General features: G+C 35.9%; 2 protein-coding genes across 2 annotated transcripts; one reads left to right on the forward strand and one right to left on the reverse strand.

Annotated features, from left to right (window-relative positions):
- Positions 1–1,368: 1,368 nt before the first annotated feature.
- LOC122068018 (probable purine permease 11) lies at positions 1,369–3,731 on the forward strand. The gene is made up of 2 exons (XM_042631838.1): positions 1,369–1,697; positions 2,522–3,731. The coding sequence occupies exons 1-2, from the start codon at positions 1,691–1,693 to the stop codon at positions 3,646–3,648; spliced, it is 1,134 nt and encodes a 377-aa protein (XP_042487772.1). The 5' UTR covers positions 1,369–1,690; the 3' UTR covers positions 3,649–3,731.
- An 11,053-nt stretch (positions 3,732–14,784) lies between these two features.
- LOC122068019 (receptor-like protein EIX2) lies at positions 14,785–19,121 on the reverse strand. The gene is given in 4 exon segments (XM_042631839.1): positions 14,785–16,919; positions 17,117–17,188; positions 17,386–17,457; positions 17,654–19,121. Coding segments are annotated over 4 exon segments (3,483 nt in total). The 3' UTR covers positions 14,785–15,048.
- Between the last annotated feature and the right edge of the window lie 1,943 nt (positions 19,122–21,064).

The following is a 21,064-nucleotide window of genomic DNA, read 5'->3' on the forward strand; positions in this document are numbered from 1 at the left end:
CTGAATTGGTCCTCAGATAAATTATTTATGTGTAAATAAACTGCGGAGAGAAGACAAGATAGGGATCCTGTAGAAGACATACTTGTACAAACTTGGAGAGCTTAATGGCGGAGAGCTGGATTTTGGTCTGTCAGATGCTGCCTGTAAATGGCAAGGAAAGGGAAGAATTGTTCAGACACAAACTTATCTACCCTTCTTGTACTCTTTATGTTTTTTCAGATGAATATTTATGCAATTCTACCTTCATTGACATGTGGAATCCACAACAAACATATTAGTTTCTAGGTCAATGCGTCTAAGACCTCAGCCATTTTTGCCATTCGCCAATTTTGTAATTCTATACTACGCAGGAAAACATCATTGATCATGACCATAGTTATCAATTCGGCTGAATAATTCGCGAATTATTCGGCCGAACCGAATTTTTCCGAATTTTATCAAAAATTCGGACCGAATCCGAATTAAAAATAAAATTCTTTAAAATTCGTGACTTTTTCCAAAATGAATATAAATCGCGAATAATTCGGACCGAATCCAAATTAAACCGAATTATTCGGTCCATTTAAACATTATTTAAAAAAAAAAAAACCCCAATAAGATTTTTTGACCGCTTTTTTGACTGAATCCTTAAATTAATCGTCCGAATTATTCCGAATAATTCTCCGTCCGAATTATTCCGAATAATTCTCCGTCCGAATAATTCCCGAATCCGAATTTGCTAACTATGGCTGTGACCCCTTGCTAACAACCAAAGAAATGAAATTTTCACTTCCCCCCGGGGTTCACAAATACTCTCCTGAGTTATAGTATTTTTCAAAATACTCTTTTTAGATTTCATTTCCTTGGATGCCACAAGGGTGGTGAGACAGCAGCTAAATTTTGTCCTTTCCAGATATGCCCATCTAAAAATAGAACTCAAAAATAAATAGAGGAGATTTTTCAAAAATTCTCTTTGAAAACTTGGGCTGAAAGCTTGAAAACGCTTCCCTTGGCAAAATTGGTCAACTTGCTTTTTCTCCTTCAACATCAAACTGCCCAAATGAGTAAATTGACAAATAAGTCCAAACATGGGAGGACGGATTCCCTACTCTCGTGGTCCATGGTATGACCTAATTGTAGAATACTCCATAGTTTTGGGTCAATGGTCATTACCAATCGGTGGGGGGTCCAGTGAGAGAGACATTTTAAAAGTTATAGTTTTACCAGACCCACTCCACCTCACTGCCACGTGTAGAATTTTTGTCTTTCTAATTCAAGATGGAGAAAGGATCTCCTCCGCATGTCTCATGCTGGCACAGTCAGTTCTTTCTTTCTTTTGTGGGTCAAAGAAGAAAGAATAAATAGCCTCTAATTGAAAACATTACTTGATCGACGTGGCACCACAGTGTTCTCCTGGCTTGGTTATTCCGCTAATGTCGCTCTGTTCTCTAACGAGAAAGAGCGACACAAACAAGGAGAGATCAATGCTCCTCAGTGTTTGTTTGTGATTCACCCAAGCTAAAGAAACCCTAATAACTGATAAGGTTTTAGGGTTTATAGTTTAAAGGGTTTATCTGATTTGTAATGTAACCACGGTATACCAGGAAGAAGATAGGAGAAGGGTCGTCTTTCATTCTCCTCTGTTCTGCTTTCTCTGTATCTTCTTCTTACTTCTTGACCGAATTCCAAGCTTTCAACCGCTGCAAGTAAAATGCCAGGTATCTTTCTCTCTCTCTTTCTCTCTCTCTAGATAATGCTTTATAAGAAATGAGCGAAAATTTTCCATTTCCCACTTTTTTGTTTCTCAAATATACGATTGTTATTATCTTTCTTCTGGTGAATTCCTATTGAGTTTCCAATAATTCACCATAAGACTAATCCCACTGTCCTTCGTTACGGATTATTATTATACATTTTGAGAACTATTCACCAAACTTACAATAATTTAAGAGAACTTATTCACCAAACATAGATTTTCATTTCCTTATCCAAGTTCCAGATGAATAAATATAGTTTCCATCCACTTGAACATTGACAATCCTATAAGCACACAATAAGGCCCTTACAGCTTTTCCCTGGTACATATTCTCTGTGTAATTAAATTACCATACTGAATGGCCTATTATTACTGACTTGAGTAGAAGATTACTACAAAGCTTGCTGCCTCCAGCTTCCTAGACAATCAGATTCTTTTTTCTCCTCTGAAAGCCTTTGTTAGACTTGATTGTATTGGTCCTTACACTCTTCCATGTAAATTGCAGTTATTGAGGTTAGAAAGAAAATCCAACAGTCATGTCATTGAGAATGCAAAAATGTAAACCTGTTGGACAAACTTTAATCTGGATTTTTTTCCCTCATTATTAATTACTCAGTTCATTGTCTGAGGATTTTCAATAACTTTTGCAGTGGTTCTCTTTCTCTTCCTTTGCTTCGCATTTTCCAATATTTTATTTCTGAAATTATACAGTTGCAGTGTTCCTTTTTAAACTCAATTGAATTACCAACACACTAAATTTATTTAAGTTTTGTGTTTTCTTTCCAGGACAACAAGAGATTCAAGAACCACATTTGCTCGCAGACAGAAGAGCCACTGATCAATCACCACTCAGGCTCAGAAGCTGGCATTGGTGGATTTTGGTGTCAATAAATGTTTTCTTTCTTATTGTTGGTCAAACTACTGCTGTTCTTCTTGGGAGGTTCTACTATGACCAAGGTGGAAATAGTAAATGGATGGCAACGCTTGTCCAAACTGCAGCCTTTCCTATACTCTTTGTCCCACTCATCATCCTCTCCTCTCAGGAATCTTCAATCACCCCCAAAACTACCATCTCCGAACAGCCTTCTGTTACCACTCTCATCTTAGTCTATGTCTCACTTGGGGTTCTCCTTGCTGGTGACAACATGATGTACTCAATTGGGCTCTTATACCTCTCTGCCTCAACTTATTCCCTCATATGTGCGTCCCAATTGGCATTTAATGCAGTCTTCGCCTTCTTCATCAATTCTCAAAAATTGACTGCTTTAATACTCAATTCTGTTGTAGTCCTAACCTTATCTTCCGCCCTCATTGGGTTTCATTCTGATTCCACAGAACCTGCCGGAGTCTCTAGAGGGAAGTATGTATTGGGCTTCTTGTGCAACCTTGGTGCGTCAGCCATTTACTCCCTACTGCTTTCACTCATGCAGCTTTCCTTCCAAAAGGTTTTAAAAAGTGAGACATTTTCCGTGGTATTAGAAATGCAGATCTACACTTCACTTGTTGCTACATGTTGTTGCATTGTAGGACTTTTTGCCAGTGGTGAATGGAGGAGCTTGAAAGGGGAGATGGATGGGTTTGGTAAGGGGAGAATATCTTATGTGCTGTCATTACTTTGGACAGCTATGGCTTGGCAAGTGTCTTCTGTTGGTGTTGTGGGGTTGATTTATGTGGTATCTTCACTTTTCTCCAATGTAATTAGTACCTTGGCTTTGGCTCTGGGTCCTGTTGCTGCTGTTTTGTTTTTCCATGACAAGATGGATGGGGTGAAGGTGGTGGCAATGTTGATGGCTTTTTGGGGCTTTGCTTCTTATTTGTATGAGCAATACCTTGACGATTCTAAGCTGAAGTCAGCACAAAATAATGTTAATGAAGTTCTCAATGAGTCTACTTTAGAAAGGCAGCTCGTTTGAATGAATTTTGTATGACAGAAATTGAAAAGATTGTTGGAAATTATTAGATGGTTAATATATTCTCCCCTTTTTTTTTCTTCCAATTTGTTGCATGTGATGTATTGGTCCATTGATCCATCTTCATTGTCTCCTGTTTGTCAGACTTATTTGGCATTAATGACTAATAGAATAGGAGATTTTTTTTGTTCTTGCAGAAGAGTAGAAGATTTCAGCTTGATAAAAGCTAATTTCATGATTTAAAATGTGACTTGAAAAGAAAAATTGGGACATTTTAATTCAATTCAGTACTCTGTTCTCATCTCTAGTCATAGAATCCAAATTCCAATATGGGTTGGTCTTAAAATAAAGCACTCTTTTCTGGAATGTAGCTGCAAGTTTTGTCTCAGTTAAGATGGCCTTCCTACCTCACCCATTTAGAGTCAGGCCAAAGCAGGCCACCATCTGCAAGAGACATAGCCAAGCTATGTCCCTGTCACCTCTTGTGAATTATTAAAATTTACAGAGAAAAGAGAGGAAACAGAGGAATATGGCACAACCACAACAGAACAGGCCCAACAGTGGCACCCTAAGATGCAGTTTTTAGGGAAGCTAAAGGCAGGAAAGAAAGAAGGGGTTTACATTAGTGGATGCGATCCTACGTATAAATTGTACCTGTCAATCTCCTCCTTGGGTAAGTGATCAGCTAGGGAGTCTGCTGATCTAAGTTTCCAAGGAAGAGAGAAGTTCCCCTTGGGAAAATAGGTACCGGACTTTCCTTCTGAGATGCATATATCTCCAAGGCCCACCTGTAGAAATATGCAACCAAGAAATTGACATTGGAGTCCCCTCAATAATTGAAAGCTTTGAAAAACTGCCCTAAGCACAAGGGTGGTAGAATCGCTGCACCCTGGCTTACAGGGCCATAGCAAGCAAGATGCAATGATGCTATAATGTTGTTTTTTCTCCTGCTTTTACTCTCTATTGAATTTGCTAGTATCTCCTTTTCCATTCTGTCTCTGATAGAAGAAGCCACTTGTTTAGATATTTTCTTGTTTTCTATTATTACAATTATAATCATCCTCTCACTCACTGGGGAAACTCAAAGCAAGAAACTTATACCTCACAACTAGTTTTTTCTTCCTTAAACTGTTTTGAGAAAATAATAAGCCTTAGTGCTAGGCCTTGGTTGTCCTGTCCCTTGTCCTTTACCGTTGATAGAATAGAAAACCTGTGACGTTGGGTGTTTGAATACTGTTAGAGCAAATACCAATAAATACAAAAATAAACAAGCACAGATTCTCACCACACACAAAGATTCAACGAGGTTCACACACCGATGTGGTGTGCTATGTCCTCGAGTGAAGAAGAAAAAGTTTCACTATGTAGAAGAGAGGTTACACTGGATATCACTCAAGAACACCTAAATAATGGCAAGAAAACTCGCTCTGAAACCCTAGCTCGAAAAAACCCCCCAAGTTACAATACTTGTTCAACAAGATGAAAGTACATCATATACTCCTCCAAGTCACAGGTTGATCTATCGGGTCACGGTCGGTCGGGTCCTACCGTACTGCGGGGGCTTCCCCTCAATGATTGAGAGCTTTAAACAAAATTATAAGGTCAATTGTAGCCTGTAAAGTAACTTTCCAACTAACCGTACTTCCTCCAAGAGTAAATACATATGCTATGAGTGATCTCCTCTTGTCAAGATCACCTGCATAATCTGAATCAATATAACTAGATAAACTATTACCATTCCCCCCAAACTCTAAACAGACACCAGATATCTCTTTCAAATACTTAAGTATCCACTTCAGTGCTTCGCAATGAGCTTCACCTAGACATGATAAGCTTCTGCTTACCACACTGACAGCTTGCAAAATGTCTGAACGAGTGCAAACTATGCATACATAATGGAACCAGCTGCACTAGAGTATGGAACACATGACATGTACTTCACCTTTTCATCTGTCTAAGGTGATAGAGTAGCTAAAAGTCTAAAATGAGATGCAATATGAGTACTTACAGGTTTAGCATCTTTCATGCCAAAACACTCCGATACCTACTTAGTGTACTCCTATTGAGATAGCCACAACTTTTGCTTTTGTATCCTTTTTAATCTTCATACCAAGGAGCTTCCTTGCTACTCCCAAATCTTTTATCTCAAATTCAGAACTTAATTGTTCCTTCAACCTGTTGACCTCATTCATGTCTTTTACTGCAATCAACATATCATCAATATAAAACAACAAATATATGAGTGACCCATCAAAGAACTTTCTGAAATATACACAACAATCATACTAATATTTGTAGTATCTAAAATTAGCTGTAACTGAATCAAACCTTTTGTACCACTGTCGAGGAGACTGTTTCAAACCATAGAAGGACTTCTTCAACAAGTATACATGGCCCTCTTTACCTTCAATAACAAAACATTTAGGTTGATGCATATAAATTTGTTCTTCCAGTTCACCATGCAAGAATGTTGTTTTTACATCAAATTGATCCAACTCCAAATCAAGCATAGCAACTAAAGAAAGTAGGACATGAATAGAAATATTCTTAACAACAAATGAGAAAACATCATTAAAATTAATTCATTGTACCTGATTGTAGCCCTTTGCGACCAACCATGCCTTACACCTAGCATCTTCAACACTTGAGGCAGATTATTTCTTCTTAAAGACTCATTTGCAACTAACAATTTTCTTCCCTCTTCTTAGCTTGATAAGCTTACAACTCTGATTTTATGAAAAGATTCCATCTCCTCACTCATTCCAGCCAATCATTTTGTAGAATCAACTGAAGTAACAGCTTCAGAATATGTCGCAAGCTCACTATCTTAATTGTGTCTATAACAAACAATGCATAAGAAACAATTTTAGCATACTCATACTTTTATGGTTGTCTAATATTCCTTCTTAGTCTATCTCTGGTAATGTTGTACCGCTCTTCTTAATTCCCTTAAGTATCATCTTCTTCAGTAAAAGTTGGCAGCTGAACTAAAGTAGATTGTACTTTGTTTGAATATGAACCACCATGGTTTTAAAATCTAGTTCATATATTTATGAGAAGCTTAGAAGAGAGGTGAAGGAGGCTTGTGGTTCCTTGGTTGGTGTGATAAAGAAACCCATGGACTTAATTTGTAACCGCAGGTTGGGATTACAAGCAATTCTAGGGAAGTCCTACTCGATTCTAGAAGTTTTTTTGTGCAAACCTAATTTTGGATAAGAATACCACAACTCATATCCTTTCACTCCAGATCCATACCCAAGAAAAATACATTAATTTTTTAGCCTAAGTTCTAATTTCCCCTCACTCACATGTACATAAGCAGGACATCTACATTCTTTTAAATTTAGTAGTCTGTAGATTTACCTAATTAAACTTCCTTTGTATTCTTACACTCAATAGCTATATAAGGAGATCGATTCACCAAAAAGGTTGTTATATTAACTGTTCAGCCCAAAACTTCTTGCCCAATCTTGCATTAGATAACATATACCTTGCCTTTCCTACCAAGGTTCTGTTCATACACTCTATCACTCCATTTTGTTAAGGTATTTTAACAACTGCGTGGTGTCTTGTAATACCTTCATTTTTGCATAACTTTAAAGTCACCTTCATAGAAATCTATGCCATTATCGGTTCTAAACCTCTTAATTTTTTTTTCGGTCTGCTTTTCAAGCAGATTATTTCACTGCTTGAAAGTGACAAATACTTGATTTTTGTGCTTAAAAAAATAGACCCAAACCTTTCTATAGAAATATCAATGAAAGTAAGCAAGTACCTTGCACCAGCCCCATTTTAAGCAAACCTAAAGGGTCTCATGGTTTGATTGAATGTAGTCCAGCGTTCCCTTAGTCCTATAAGTAGTAGTACTAAAACTAACTCTCCTCTACTTTCCAAACACATAATTCTCACAGAACTCCACTTTTTCTATACTTTGACAACACTACAAACCCCTTTTACTTAATGATGCTATTCCTCTCACTCATATGGACAAACCTCATGTGCTATAAATTTGTGACATCCGATTCAGACATAGATGATGAAACTACTACAATAGAACCATTGATTGTAGTACCCAGCAACACATATAAATTGCCAACCTTAATTCTTTTCATCAACAAAAGAACACCCCTTTTGATCTTTATGACTCCACCGCCAATTGTATACTTACACCCATTTGAATCAAGAGTCAACAAACTGATGAGATTCTTCTTCAAATTAGGTACATTCCTAACATCGAATAAGGTTCTGACAATGCTATCATGCATCTTGATCTTGACTGATCCCATTCCATTAGTCTTACTTGAGGAGGTTGAGGAGGAGAAGATCACATCCGTAGAAGAGGCAGAACATTTACGATTCGAATTAAAAATGGAGGAGAAGGTTAAAATCTTGGAGCTGAAGAGGAGTGAAATGATTAATCCACTAAAGAATGTTCAATATAACTATGAAGAACCTAGGGGAAGGGCATGTGATGTTGAAGCAAAGATGATAAGGGTGACAGAGCTAGTGGAAAAAAGAGAAAGCTATATAGGATTCAAGGACTGTAAGAGGTTCATTCTCAAGAAGGCTCCTAATTACATATTTGAAGTGATACAATACGTGTACAATTCTGAGAATGAAGAAGAAGAAGTGGATGAAGGAGAGGAGGGAGCAAATAGTGAGGCATTGACTGCGTGCAAGGAGAGAAGGACTAAAGACAGAAAAAAGAAAGTATTGATTGGTATCGACGCTATTTCTCAGGGGCAAGTTACTTATGAGGTAGAACAAATGGACTTGGTTTCCCATCCTAAAGACTCGAGGAGGGAGATGCTAGTTGTTGCTAAGGTCGAACTAGCAGATCATGCCACCCCTAAGTTTTCGTAGTCTAATCCTACTCTTCCTTCTGTTGCGTCATTAAAGATTGCACCCGCGCCTCCTTCTGATGTGCCATTAATGCATTTATTCTTGTTGAACGACCAGGTCTCATCTCTTAAGATGCAACTAAGTCACACTCCAGCTCCCAAAGATAAGGAGTTGATATGCCAAGAATCACCCCACCATTGGCTACGAGCCATATGGGAAAGAGTCAACTCCAAACACACATCGTGGTTAGACATCATTATCAATTTTTTATAGCACAAATCCCCAAGTCGCTATCTACAAGGTGCACGCACTCACAAGTTTGGCATGGTATTCAATTGAAGACCAAGAGCAGTTACCAACTTATATAAATAGGTAGATGACCTAGAGGTAAAGATAGATCTCTCTCACCCTCTTACTTTATGGATCTTTTAGCACCCATACAAATATCTATTGTTTTTCATACTAAGTTGAGCATCAAAGAGTCCACTCGGAGTCCAACTACAGCCATCTCTTCCTTCTCTTGATGTGAAGGTCTCAATCCGGCCAATGGATTGATTTTCTAGCCACAACAGATTACAGATCTGATTTTATAAAAGGACCCCTTGAGAAGTTAGTCGCTATAATTGTAGATTGATTTCCATCCCTTGAGGCTAATGACCAGGAAGACAAGTAGAGTGAAGAAAGATGCATGAAGGGACGTATTTTGCCTTTAATAATCTTTCCCCAAAGAGATAAATCCGATTGGAGAAGCTTCTAGGCCTTTTCACATAACAATGCTGAATTCATGGGGGCCAACAGCTTCAAATTAAGCCCTCTACCTTGGGAGAGCATATTGTCTTCCACCCAATTGTAGGAATAAGCTTGTGCTCTCCACAAGACCAAAAGAAGTCTCTACTGGCAGCATCAAGCTTATTGAGCATATCTATGATAATTTAAAGCATGTCATACAGTATTGGGGAAGGGCTAACAGAGTTGATTGGATTAAGTTATGTCTCCTGGCCATGCTAAGGTACCTTGACTTTTCTAATGGTTAATGTGGGAATTGTCTCTAGATAACAAATTTAAGCAGTCATCTTTAGATAACCTCTTTCCCTTGAAAGGAATTCCCTATTATAAATCCAATTTGGATGCAGGAGAGACATGGAAGAACTCATAAAATTGACACTGAATTGTGGTTTAGAATTATAACATTGAGATTCTAACCTGAAAAGTTAAAAAGCAATTGGTGATAAGATTTTTGAACACTCTTGCTTCTCTCATATACCCTTTTCAAAGAGGATAAGGTCGTTTACAAAAGCCAAGAGGAAAATTGGCTCACATCCTTTAGCAACACGCAGTCTGTGAAGTTGTTTCAGAACCTAGGTTCTCTAAATGTGTGGCAATAAAAACTTTAGCATAATGGACAGAGATTGGAGAAAGTGGTCTCATTGTTTAAGCCCTCTCTTGGGTACCATAAAGGGGAGAGGGGTCCCATTAAAGTGAAATTATCAAATTCATTATTTGTCACTTCGCAGTCTATGATTAGTCCACGTGATTATTAATATCTAAATAATCCATTAGTGTAGAAACAAACTGTGACACCCCAAAACCCGGCCTAGGGTTTTTGAACATCAATGGTCCACAAGATCTGTAAGTTCTAGGAGATAATGAACCGGAGTAGTATCCACACAAACATAAGTGCAAGCAAGAGTTAACCAAACTAATATATTATTAAAATTTAAAGTTCAACTATCTAATTCAAATTTCAAACTTAAAGTAAAATTAAATTAAAGTATATCTTTAAAGTCTAACTCAAGGTCTACATCATCTAAAAATAAAAATCATTGTCTTCTTCAAAACCATAAGCAGTGTTCTTCTACTGATCAACTATAGGTTCAACATTCATGTCATTTCCATAATAGTCCTCACCAATATTATCTGCAAGTTATGAGGGTAAGTATCTGGGAAGAAACTTAGTGAGTAAAACCACAACATTAAACATGTTTGAAATCACAATCATACAACAATATCAGGAAAGACATATATAGTATAATATAAAAAATTTCAGGAAACAAAAGAACAAGCATATCATATATACTTACATTGCTACATTTATATCGCCGCATAAGTACATGTGATGATTCAAAATAAGCTAAACAATGAACTCAAAATATCATCCATGAATGGCCAATTTGTCATAGTATCACATTGCTTCCACTCAACATACAGAAACTCACAGAAGCTAGCTAGTGTCCAACCTCCTAAAAACCAAGTCATACCTCCCGAAGGTCAAATAACATAGAAATTATTGTTAACATATCAAAATCTTATTTTTTCTCTCCTTAATCCTATAATCCAAAATCCCAAACCTTTAAATTATGATTAATCCTCCAAGTAGAATATAAGAAAGTAATCAAATCATGTTACTAGCTCTTACTTTGAAAATCGTTTGAAATTTTGATTCCTTTTTTCCTTGTTCTCTTCTTCTTCCTTCTCCTCTTTCTTTTCTACAATATCTTTCTTTTTCCTTTTGATTTTTCATAAATAGAGGGTGAGAGGCACTAGAGCCACATTTTTTATTTCTATTTCCCCTTCCCAAATCATCTCCAACTCTATCACTACCATTCCTACTTCATCTCCAACTCTCTCTTCCTCTATTCTAGTCATAATTGATCTCCAACTCTTTCTCTCACTTATCCTATCTTATCTTACTTACTTTATGCTCAAGCTTATCAAAATTTCAAAAGGGAAGTCCAAAATTTATTAGCGAAGCCTTCATTTGTTAATTATTAATTAGTAATAATTAGTTAGTTAGGGTTGTTAGTTAATAAGGCCTTATCCACTTGTTATCTAATTATCCATGTGAATAATGAATTAATATGTAAATATATATAGATATATATATTCTTAAATAAATAAACCAGTATTAGGATTGATATTAAAATCATATAATAAAAAATTAAAAAAAAAAAAGTCAAAATATGGTCTAGTGGCAAAATGGTAAAGGAGGGTTTAAAAGGCAAAATGGTAATTTCCATGGCAAAAACCCTAAAGTTATTATACTGTAGTTACATTTAATGGATGAGTTTTAGCACTTATCAATGATTGATGCACCCTCAATGGTCTGGTATCTTCACTTTAAGTCACCTTGACCCTACAATGGTCAAAAGATAAAAATACCCCTAGTCAGATTTCAGGGTATTACAATCTCCTCACCTAACAACAAATTTCGTCCTCGAAATTTTCAAGGTATTACAATCTCTCCTCCTAAGAATAAATTTCATCCTCGAAATTTATTAGGGTGTTACACACAAACCCATTCGTATTCTTCACTTCCATATGTGTCAGTCTCCCCCACCCCAACGTTTCCTATCATCTGCCTTGTATTCAATTCTTTCTTATTTTTCCTTAACCAAAGTACCATTATATTATAATTACTAGCTAATGAGCATGTCTTTAGCAGCATGAGAAAACTATTTATTACTAATATTTGTCTAAAAAAAATAAAAACACCATATATATTAGTTTCAACGGCAAGACCATCACCATTTGTTTGATCTGGACATTGTGGATCTGTTTTATCTGGTTCTTATAGAAATATCATAACAGTCTCAATAGAATTTATACCGGTAAATTAAAACAATCAAATATGGATGAAACTCAATCTGAATTTTCCTTTCAGATGGTCCTAACAATGGTTAAAATATGGCTGAAATGTTTCAGCTTCAAGGGGTCTGATAGGCTTTGTTTTGACCTTTAATAGAAACAGGTAGGATAGCTAGATAGGGATGTTAGGAAGTCTTAGAGATGAACAAGAAAGATATAATATTACATCAACTTGAATTCGGATTTCATATTTATTTAAATAATTGATTTTTTAGTATTTTTTGTACATGTTTTATTCTTATACCTATTATCTAGACAAAAAGGATGAGACAGAAGATTCATGTATCCAAGTTATAGTAGTTGGTAAAATATGTAAACTTTTTTTTTTTTTTGGTAAATAAAGGTGTAAATAAGTTGGTATACATTTCACACTCCTCTCTATGGATGAGATATGAATTGCATAATTTTGTTTTTCTACCGCCAACATTAAAAACCACATTTAGTAGACAAAAAAGAAAGAAAGAAATTTTATCCTATGCTAATAATTTTGGATATGGCTTATAAATGGTGTTTTGAATTTACAAAGTTGATTTCGAAAATATTTTGCTGGGTCTACCCTGTAGTATGTCGATTTGGTTTCTAAGATATATGCAAGTCTAACTTAAGTAGAAAATGCTCAAGCCAAATGGCTCACACATTCTTTATATACATCCTAATCCTTCCTCGTATTTAAACATACCACGCTTTAAAAAGATGAGATACCAAAACTGTTCGGATTAATTTTCCTTTTCTTTTGAAATAGAAAATTTGAAAATTGTAACAATTCTAATTAATTTCCCTTTTCTTCTTTTTTTTAATATAACGATCCAATAACTTAGGCCATTTTCTACCACATGATTGGTCAATGGTCATTCTGACTATGAAATAGATGAACAATCATGTGGATTGATCACATGTCAATTTCCCGCTAATTTTATCTAAGGTCCTATTCTTCGAACTCAATTGACTATTCCTAGATATTTTGAAACATTATTTCTACTAATTTCATCTAAGGTCTTTTTTTTATTATTATTATTATTATTTCCATATGGGTTGTGGGAATGGATTGAATCTCAATGTATAATTAAATAATGATGTTAAGCATTATAATTTGGATGCTAACATATTGTCACACGAAAGCAAAGATGAGGTGTATCCTTTTTTTTTTTTCTTTCTTTTATATATTGCTATTATTTTATATGACTAACTACAATTCAAATATTAACCAAAGTAAAAAATATAAATACAATAATAATTTAACAACATTATGCAGTAAATCTTATAACATTGATTGTCTATAGATCCTTATGATTTTGAAACTTCTTTTTTATTTTGAAATTCGAAATAAAACTAAATTGTAGCCAAATTTCTAATTAATTTAATTTTTTTAATCTATTATTTTAGATGTAAAGTTTCTCTACAAATGATATTTCACATAAAGATTAAGTGCTTGTAAAATTTTCTTATTTTTCAACCCATTTTTTGCATTTTACATCAAAACGAATAGTGGATATACGATATTTATAAGAAAATTTTCCTTTTTCAACATTTTACATAGAAACAAATGGATTTTTTTTTTTCTTTTTTTTCTTTTTTTGGTACCAAATGAAAAATTCATGAGATGTTGTAAAATTGCAATCAAATTAAAAAATTTTAGACAAATTTGCAGTTGCAATATGTTTATATAATTTGAGATTCTTATGTAAATAAACAACCCGAATCAATATCAATGGTCTCCATTTTTCACACTGGGGACGTTAGCTATGCAATAAAATTCTTAGTAGCATGTTATTTCTTCTTTAACCAAATAAGCCCTATGGCATCTCATGTTTCAACATGACCGCAATTGGCAACCATGACAAAGTTTACATAGACTCTAGATCAGTCTACATAACTTTTGACTCAGGTGGCAAATGTGAAGTAGCTTATGAGACATATTTTCCTATGCCTATTGTTACTAAGGACATGCCCTGGTACTCCATAGAATAAGGGCCTGTTCATTTCACTGTGATGTCTACAGAGTATGATTGGACCACAAGCTCAGAACATGTAATTTAAATTATATCTGTTCCATCATATTTAAGCAGTCTTTAAATTCTGCTTCTTTAATCATATTCTGGCAAACATAAAAGTTATGTTATTGAACTCAAATAGATAGCTGAATTATTTAATGGGTCGGGCTCAAAATGGACTCTAGAGTTGCTAGACCTAATAAATTATCCAATTTTTTTGGTAAAATTATCCAATTTGTTTGCACAATAAAAATTAAAAAGAAATTCACCTTCTGGGCTTCCAAATGCAATTTATCCAAGTGATCTACTATTTGATCCACTATGTCATCTTTATCAGCTATGCACCATGACTTCAGGTGCAACAAATAGCTTACATTTGTGGAAACAATTAAAGCAGGTCTTGCAATATAGAAGGTGTGTGCAACCTATTTAAAAAAAAAAAAGAGGGAGGGAGGGAGGGAGGGGAGTGCAGTACATGTACCATATATTGATCTTGTCTCAAATTTATGATTCTAATATTAAATCTGTTGTCCACCTTGTATCACACAATTTCCTTTGCATTTTCAGTAAAAACTAACTAGTTTGCTAGGTGTAATTGTGTAAAGTAGTTGTACCACCACAGTTTTATCGATTGAAAATTAAAACTTACAACAAAAACTCAGAGATTCCATTCTTTATGAATATATGCCAATGCCAATCCCTAGACACATTCCTATGATAAAGCAAAAGAAAAGAACAGAATGCAAGAAAGAAAACTCCCTTATGTATCAAATTAATAGGAAATACATATACATTAAAAGGATGATACGTACCTTTTATTATTTCATGGTAAGACAAACAACGGAGATGACACAGATCAATTGCTTTAAGTCCTTGAAGTTTTGTTCGCTTGCAGCTCCAACTTCCTCCGCAAACACCCCCACATTCAATATAAGGAGAAAAACCGAAAGTAAGCAATCCTCCAAGATTTCTTGAAAAATAAAGTGATCCAAACACTCCAAAATCCCACAATGAAGCCCATAACGATGCCAATGTAAAACCAGAGCATATCCATCCCATCATCTCCATCCATGTTTAGTTCATTTTCTCCATCCACTTTGGCATATGTTGGAGGTGGAGATATGTTAGTGCCTGGGCAATTAATAGCTAGGGGCCATCCACAAAGTCCTGAATTCCCAGCATACATGGATGCATCGCTAATAGTCTGGAGCTGGTTGCTTGATGGAATTTTCCCAGATAAATTGTTATGTGAGAGGTTCAAGTGGCTCAAGAAAGTTAAAGAAGATATGCTCGGAGGTATCTCACCAGAAAGTTGGTTTATGGAGAGGTCAAGGGTTTCAAGATTTTTCAAATCCCCAATCTTCTCTGGAATCTTTCCTTTCAAATGATTCATTGATAAGTTCAAGGTACCCAATCCCACCAGTGTTGTTATTCCATCTGGAATTTTACCGGATAGATTATTGCACGAAAGATCAATGCTCTTCACCAAGTCAAGAGTTGTGCTGTATTCAAGTTCTCATCCTTTTGTAACTACCGTCATGTGTTCTGGATAACCAGTGGCTATGCTTTCTGTGTCGTTTCCTTCTAGAGCACTCAAATTGCCCAAAAATTGTGGAATAAATCCTGATAGATTATTGTGTGCGAGGTCCAAGAAATGAAGCATTGAAAGCTTACATAAATGTGAAGGAATTTTTCCAGTAAAAAAGTTGGAACGAAGGCGGATAATTCGCAAAGATGACAGACTTCTTCCTATCCATGTTGGTATATTTCCAGAGAATCCATTTCTGCCAAGGTCGAGAATCTCTAAATTTGAGCATTTTTCTAATGATGAAGGAAGCTTGCCATGAAAGTTATTGCTACTAAGTGATAGATAAGTCAGGAAAGATAAAGAACCTATTGATGGAGGAATCTTTCCTGACAGATTGTTGTTTTGTAAATCTAAAACATACAAGTCCTTCATGTTCTTCCAACAATCAGGGACTTCTCCCCATAAACTATTGTTTGAAAGAGTCAGAATGCTCAAACTCGTTAGTTCACATATAGAAGAAGGAATGCTCCCATTTAGAAAGTTCCCGGAAAAATCTAATTGATATACTCCAAAACCTAAAACCTCACCAATGTTCTGAGGAATATGTCCCGTCAATAAATTTGTCCCAAGAATGAGATAAGAGACATTAGACCAAAGGGGGACAGAACCCTCTATTTGATTGAAACTCAAATCTACTGAACCTGCACCGAAAAATTCCAAAGAATTTGGTACCCTCCCTCTGATATAATTTCGAGTGAGATCCAAAGTAACTATCCGCTGTCGAGCACATAATTTCCAAAAGCTATTTGGTATGGTGTCTGAAATTCCTACATTTCTGAGAATTATAGTACCAAGGTTCTTTTGAGTTGCGAGCCATGAAGGAAAATTGGGGCCCATTTGGACGTTAGACATATAGATACTCTCCAGACTAAAAGTTGGAATCCAGTCCCTACGCACTTCAAAAATCAAGGGCTTATTTGTAGCTTCTAATTGGATGTCTAACGTTTTTAAACTTTTGACATTTTTAAAGTGACATTCTGAAATAACGCCCCTCCAAGAACTGTTAGATATGTTCAAACCAACCAACTCTGAAAGTTCTCCAATAGATTCAGGAATGGTTGCATCCATTATTTGATTGCTGGATAGGTCCAAATCTCTTAAAGATGACAATCTTCCAATGGATATCGGAATAGGACCTGTGATTTGAGTTTCAGAGAGGTATAATGTTCTCAAGGATGACAAGTTACCGATAGATGCTGGAATTGAACCTGAAATCATAGAAATTTTCTTAGCACCAGGGAGGGCTTTCAAAGACAATAAGCTTCTAATAAGAGATGCAAAAACACTGGGCTTAAAATAGATGTTTCAATTAATAGAGTTCCTGGTACCCACATAAATAAAGAAAAAAAAAATATATTAAAATTAGAGAGATCCAACAAGGTTCCAAGAGAAAGTTGAATTTTACCTGAAAGTTGAGTTGAAAAGAGGTACAATCCTATCAAGGACGACAAGTTACCGATAGATGCTGGAATTGAACCTGAAATCATAGAAATTTTCTTAGCACCAGGGAGGGCTTTCAAAGACAATAAGCTTCTAATAAGAGATGCAAAAACACTGGGCTTAAAATAGAAGTTTCAATTAATAGAGTTCCTGGTACCCACATAAATAAAGAAAAAAAAAATATATTAAAATTAGAGAGATCCAACAAGGTTCCAAGAGAAAGTTGAATTTTACCTGAAAGTTGAGTTGAAAAGAGGTACAATCCTATCAAGGACGACAAGTTACCGATAGATGCTGGAATTGAACCTGAAGTCATAGAAATTTTCTTAGCACCAGGGAGGGTTTTCAAAGACAATAAGCTTCCAATAAGAGATGCAAAAACACTGGACTTGAAATAGAAGTTTCAATTAATAGAGTTCCTAGTACCCACATAAATAAAGAAGAGAAAAAAAATTAAAATTAGAGAGATCCAACAAGGTTCCAAGAGAAATTGGCACTTTACCTGAAAGTTGAGTTGATGAGAGGTCCAATTTTGTCAAGGAGGACAAGTTTCCGATAGATGATGGTATCGGACCCGAAAGTTGCGTTGAAAAGAGCTGCAATTCTATCAAGGACGACAAGTCTCCAATAGATGATGGAATCCGACCTGAAAGTTGCGTTGATGAGAGGTCCAATTTTGTCAAGTACAACAAGTTTCCGATAGATGTTGGTATCGGACCTGAAAGTTGAGTTGATGAGAGGTCCAATTCTATCAAGGACGACAAGTCTCCAATAGATGATGGAATCCGACCTGAAAGTTGAGTATACGATAAATCTAGTCTCTCCAAGCTATTATTAGAATTGCACATAGACAAACTGTTCATATATTCTGTTAATTCTCCATTAATACCACCGCATCCTGATAGATCTAAACTCTTTAAATTGCAAAGATTTCCCAAAGTTGTTGGTATCCTGCCTCCAATATCGTTACTTGATATGTCAAGGTTCTGAAGAGAACTAGTGTTGGCAAAAGTATCTGGAATAGGACCCTTGAAATTATTCCCCCCAAGATCAAGAACAATAAGACTAGTAATATTATTAAAAAGCCAAGGAGGAATTGAGGAGTTGAAGTTGTTCCAGGAAAGTTGAAGGACTAAAAGAGAAGTAGTGAAATTTGCATATGGAAGAGAGAAAGGAATCTTGGAAAGTTCACAGCTCGACAAGTGTAGTTCTGACAGAGAAGGAGGAAGCATAGTAACAGCTTGTATCCAATCCCTTGAAGCCTTACCTGTAAATCTCACATAATTCATGTTTAGGTACCTCAAAGAAGATAGACCAGATACCCACTGAAGATTGTTGATGGTCATTGGTTCATATTCAGCAAAATAGGGATCCGTATTTTGGAGGTCAAGATATTGCAATCTTGACAAGTTTCCAAGGTGAGGAGGAATTGTTCCACTGAATACTGCATAAGAGAGATTGAGATACCTCAAGCTCTCAAGTGAACCCATGAATTTTGGAATATGGATTCCTTGAAAATTGTTGATGCTGAGGTCCAAGTAATTCAAGTGTTTCAATTTGAGCAATGAAGGACTTATCTTCCCACCCAAAGAAGTCAATCGTGTAGCATCCCAATCAATTTCTGAATATAGAAATCCATCAGAACCGTAATATTTTTGGAATACAAGCGGATTACGTAGGTCGAGTTTGTTGACATGGCCGGTCATATTGTTGCAGCTCACACCTGTCCATGTGCAGCAATCATCACCGATCCAAGAAGAGAGTCGCCCAGACGTGTCGTTTAGACAAGCTTTGAAGTCGAGCAGTGCTAGTCTCTCTCCCTCTATGCAGCTTACAGTGATCTCAGTACTAAGACCTCCAACAACATGAAGGCTTTCAGCAAGGTATAGAAAACCCAAAAGCAGGAACTGAAGAAGGAACTGACGAATAGATATAATAGCATCAGCAGCAGCAGCACCTCCACCACCCATAATGAGATAATGGCAAAAATAATTGCATTTCTTTGATTCTTCTAAGGAACTTTTTGAAGAAATTCTTTGATGATTCTTTAAAATGGTTTTTTTTTTTTTCAATAAACATTTTATTCTATTTTTTCATTATCAATTTCAAGGGGGAAAAAGTAACTGTGCCGATTGACTCAGTAGGCCATCAAAAGAGATGTGTGGTCCACAATTATCAATGGGTATTTGGCCAATCAAGACGATGATCTATCATATCAAATCAATGGTTAAGATCGGCATATCAGCACTCCTCTCCATGGCTCAACAATAAATTGGGAAGTGGTCATCTGTCCAGGAATGTGGTTGATCTATTGACGGCAATATTCCCTGTGTCTATCTCTCTCCTCCCTCAAACATAAGGCAAAGATGTCTTTTTACATAAGAGAGTGATAGACACATGGAAACGTTGCCTTAAGCCATCATACTCTTAGACATGGTTCTTTTTACCTAATAAATTAAAAGGACGGTTCCCTACCTTCTTCTCTAAGTATTGGGCATTCCGCATGAGGTTTCATGGTTCTCATGTTCTTTGATCTTTCCTGATTTATTTTGGACTGCAGAACTTGCATGGGTTTCCAATCATAGGTGGGCCATGGATGAATCCCATCAGTCTGGCACAAGAAATGCCCCCCCTTGACATGTATTGAATATGCTTCCGCATGCCCTCCTATTGACCCGCTGATCTAATGTTTCGTATTATGAAGCGAATAACCTTTTGCAATGGAAAAGAGGTAACTTGCAACTATAGAGTCAGAAACAAGCTAAGCCTCCCTTTGAATATTTAATGAATAGCATTTTAGTAGTGGAGAATAAGGACAAGATTTCCCAAACACGATTCATTTGACGACATCATACTTTGTCAGGCAAGATTATTCTTTGGCAGATCAAGTAGGAGTGGCCACTAATATGCACAAAACTACAAATTCATTTTTCCTCTGTTTGTTTGTTGGGCTTGCTCTGCACGTGATTGGTAGAAGCCTTTCTTATTCTTAGGTATCTTCTTGTTTTCTTGCCTTTCCATCATCATCATCATCTTCTTCTTATGATTTATGGAGCAGGAAGCTCAACAACTACTCCTCCATGGCATTGGTAAGTTTATGTTAATGCCTTTCCTCCTTTGTCTTGAATCAATTTATGTCACTGTAATTGGCTCTGCAATAATCTTGTCAAATTCATTATTTTCATGCTTTACTTGCTTTGCAAAATTCTCAAAATTTAACCCACTTAAATTTCTTCTCTTGTTTTTTTTCTTCTAGTTCCAATTTAGTACATAGAACATGTTATGAAATTAATTAGTTTCTTCACCCAGCTTTTTACAGAAGGTACTGCACAATAAAATTCATAATTAGGATACCATGTGATTTCACTTCTTAAGATCGAATTAAATTCATAGATGTGTCCTTTTCTCCATTTTGTTTCAATCCATAAAGTAGGCTCTAATGGAATCCTGCAAAATCAAATGAATTCATCAAGGAGTGGTTGCTCTCATAACCACATTAGAAAGAATTATCTCACTTAAGAACTTTAGATCATCGACCTCCGTTTGGCTCTTCAATGCTACGATTTGTTCATGGACCTCCTGAATCTGTAACTCTAATGTTGGTCTAACTTCTTGGGGCCAAATTCCTTCCATTCGCTATTCATGCCTCATTTGGATTACCTTTGAAAATAGAATGACAGTGAGTTGATATAAAATAGTTGTATAGATTAGTTTGGATGTGATTTAGAAAATTGCGAAGTCGATTGGATTTGTTAGAGTTTGATTTGCAGTGGTCTTCTTTAGGGATATTAGCATTGTGATTGATCTGGTCCAAAGTTGTATTTTTTTTAAAAGACTTAAAAATAATAAAATAGAATATTTTCCTAAGTTGCTGGTGTTATGATTTTTTCCCTTTTGCTATATAGCCAACCCC

The sequence above is a fragment of the Macadamia integrifolia genome, unplaced genomic scaffold, assembly GCF_013358625.1.
Source record: "Macadamia integrifolia cultivar HAES 741 unplaced genomic scaffold, SCU_Mint_v3 scaffold3329, whole genome shotgun sequence".
Classification (NCBI taxonomy): domain Eukaryota; kingdom Viridiplantae; phylum Streptophyta; class Magnoliopsida; order Proteales; family Proteaceae; genus Macadamia; species Macadamia integrifolia.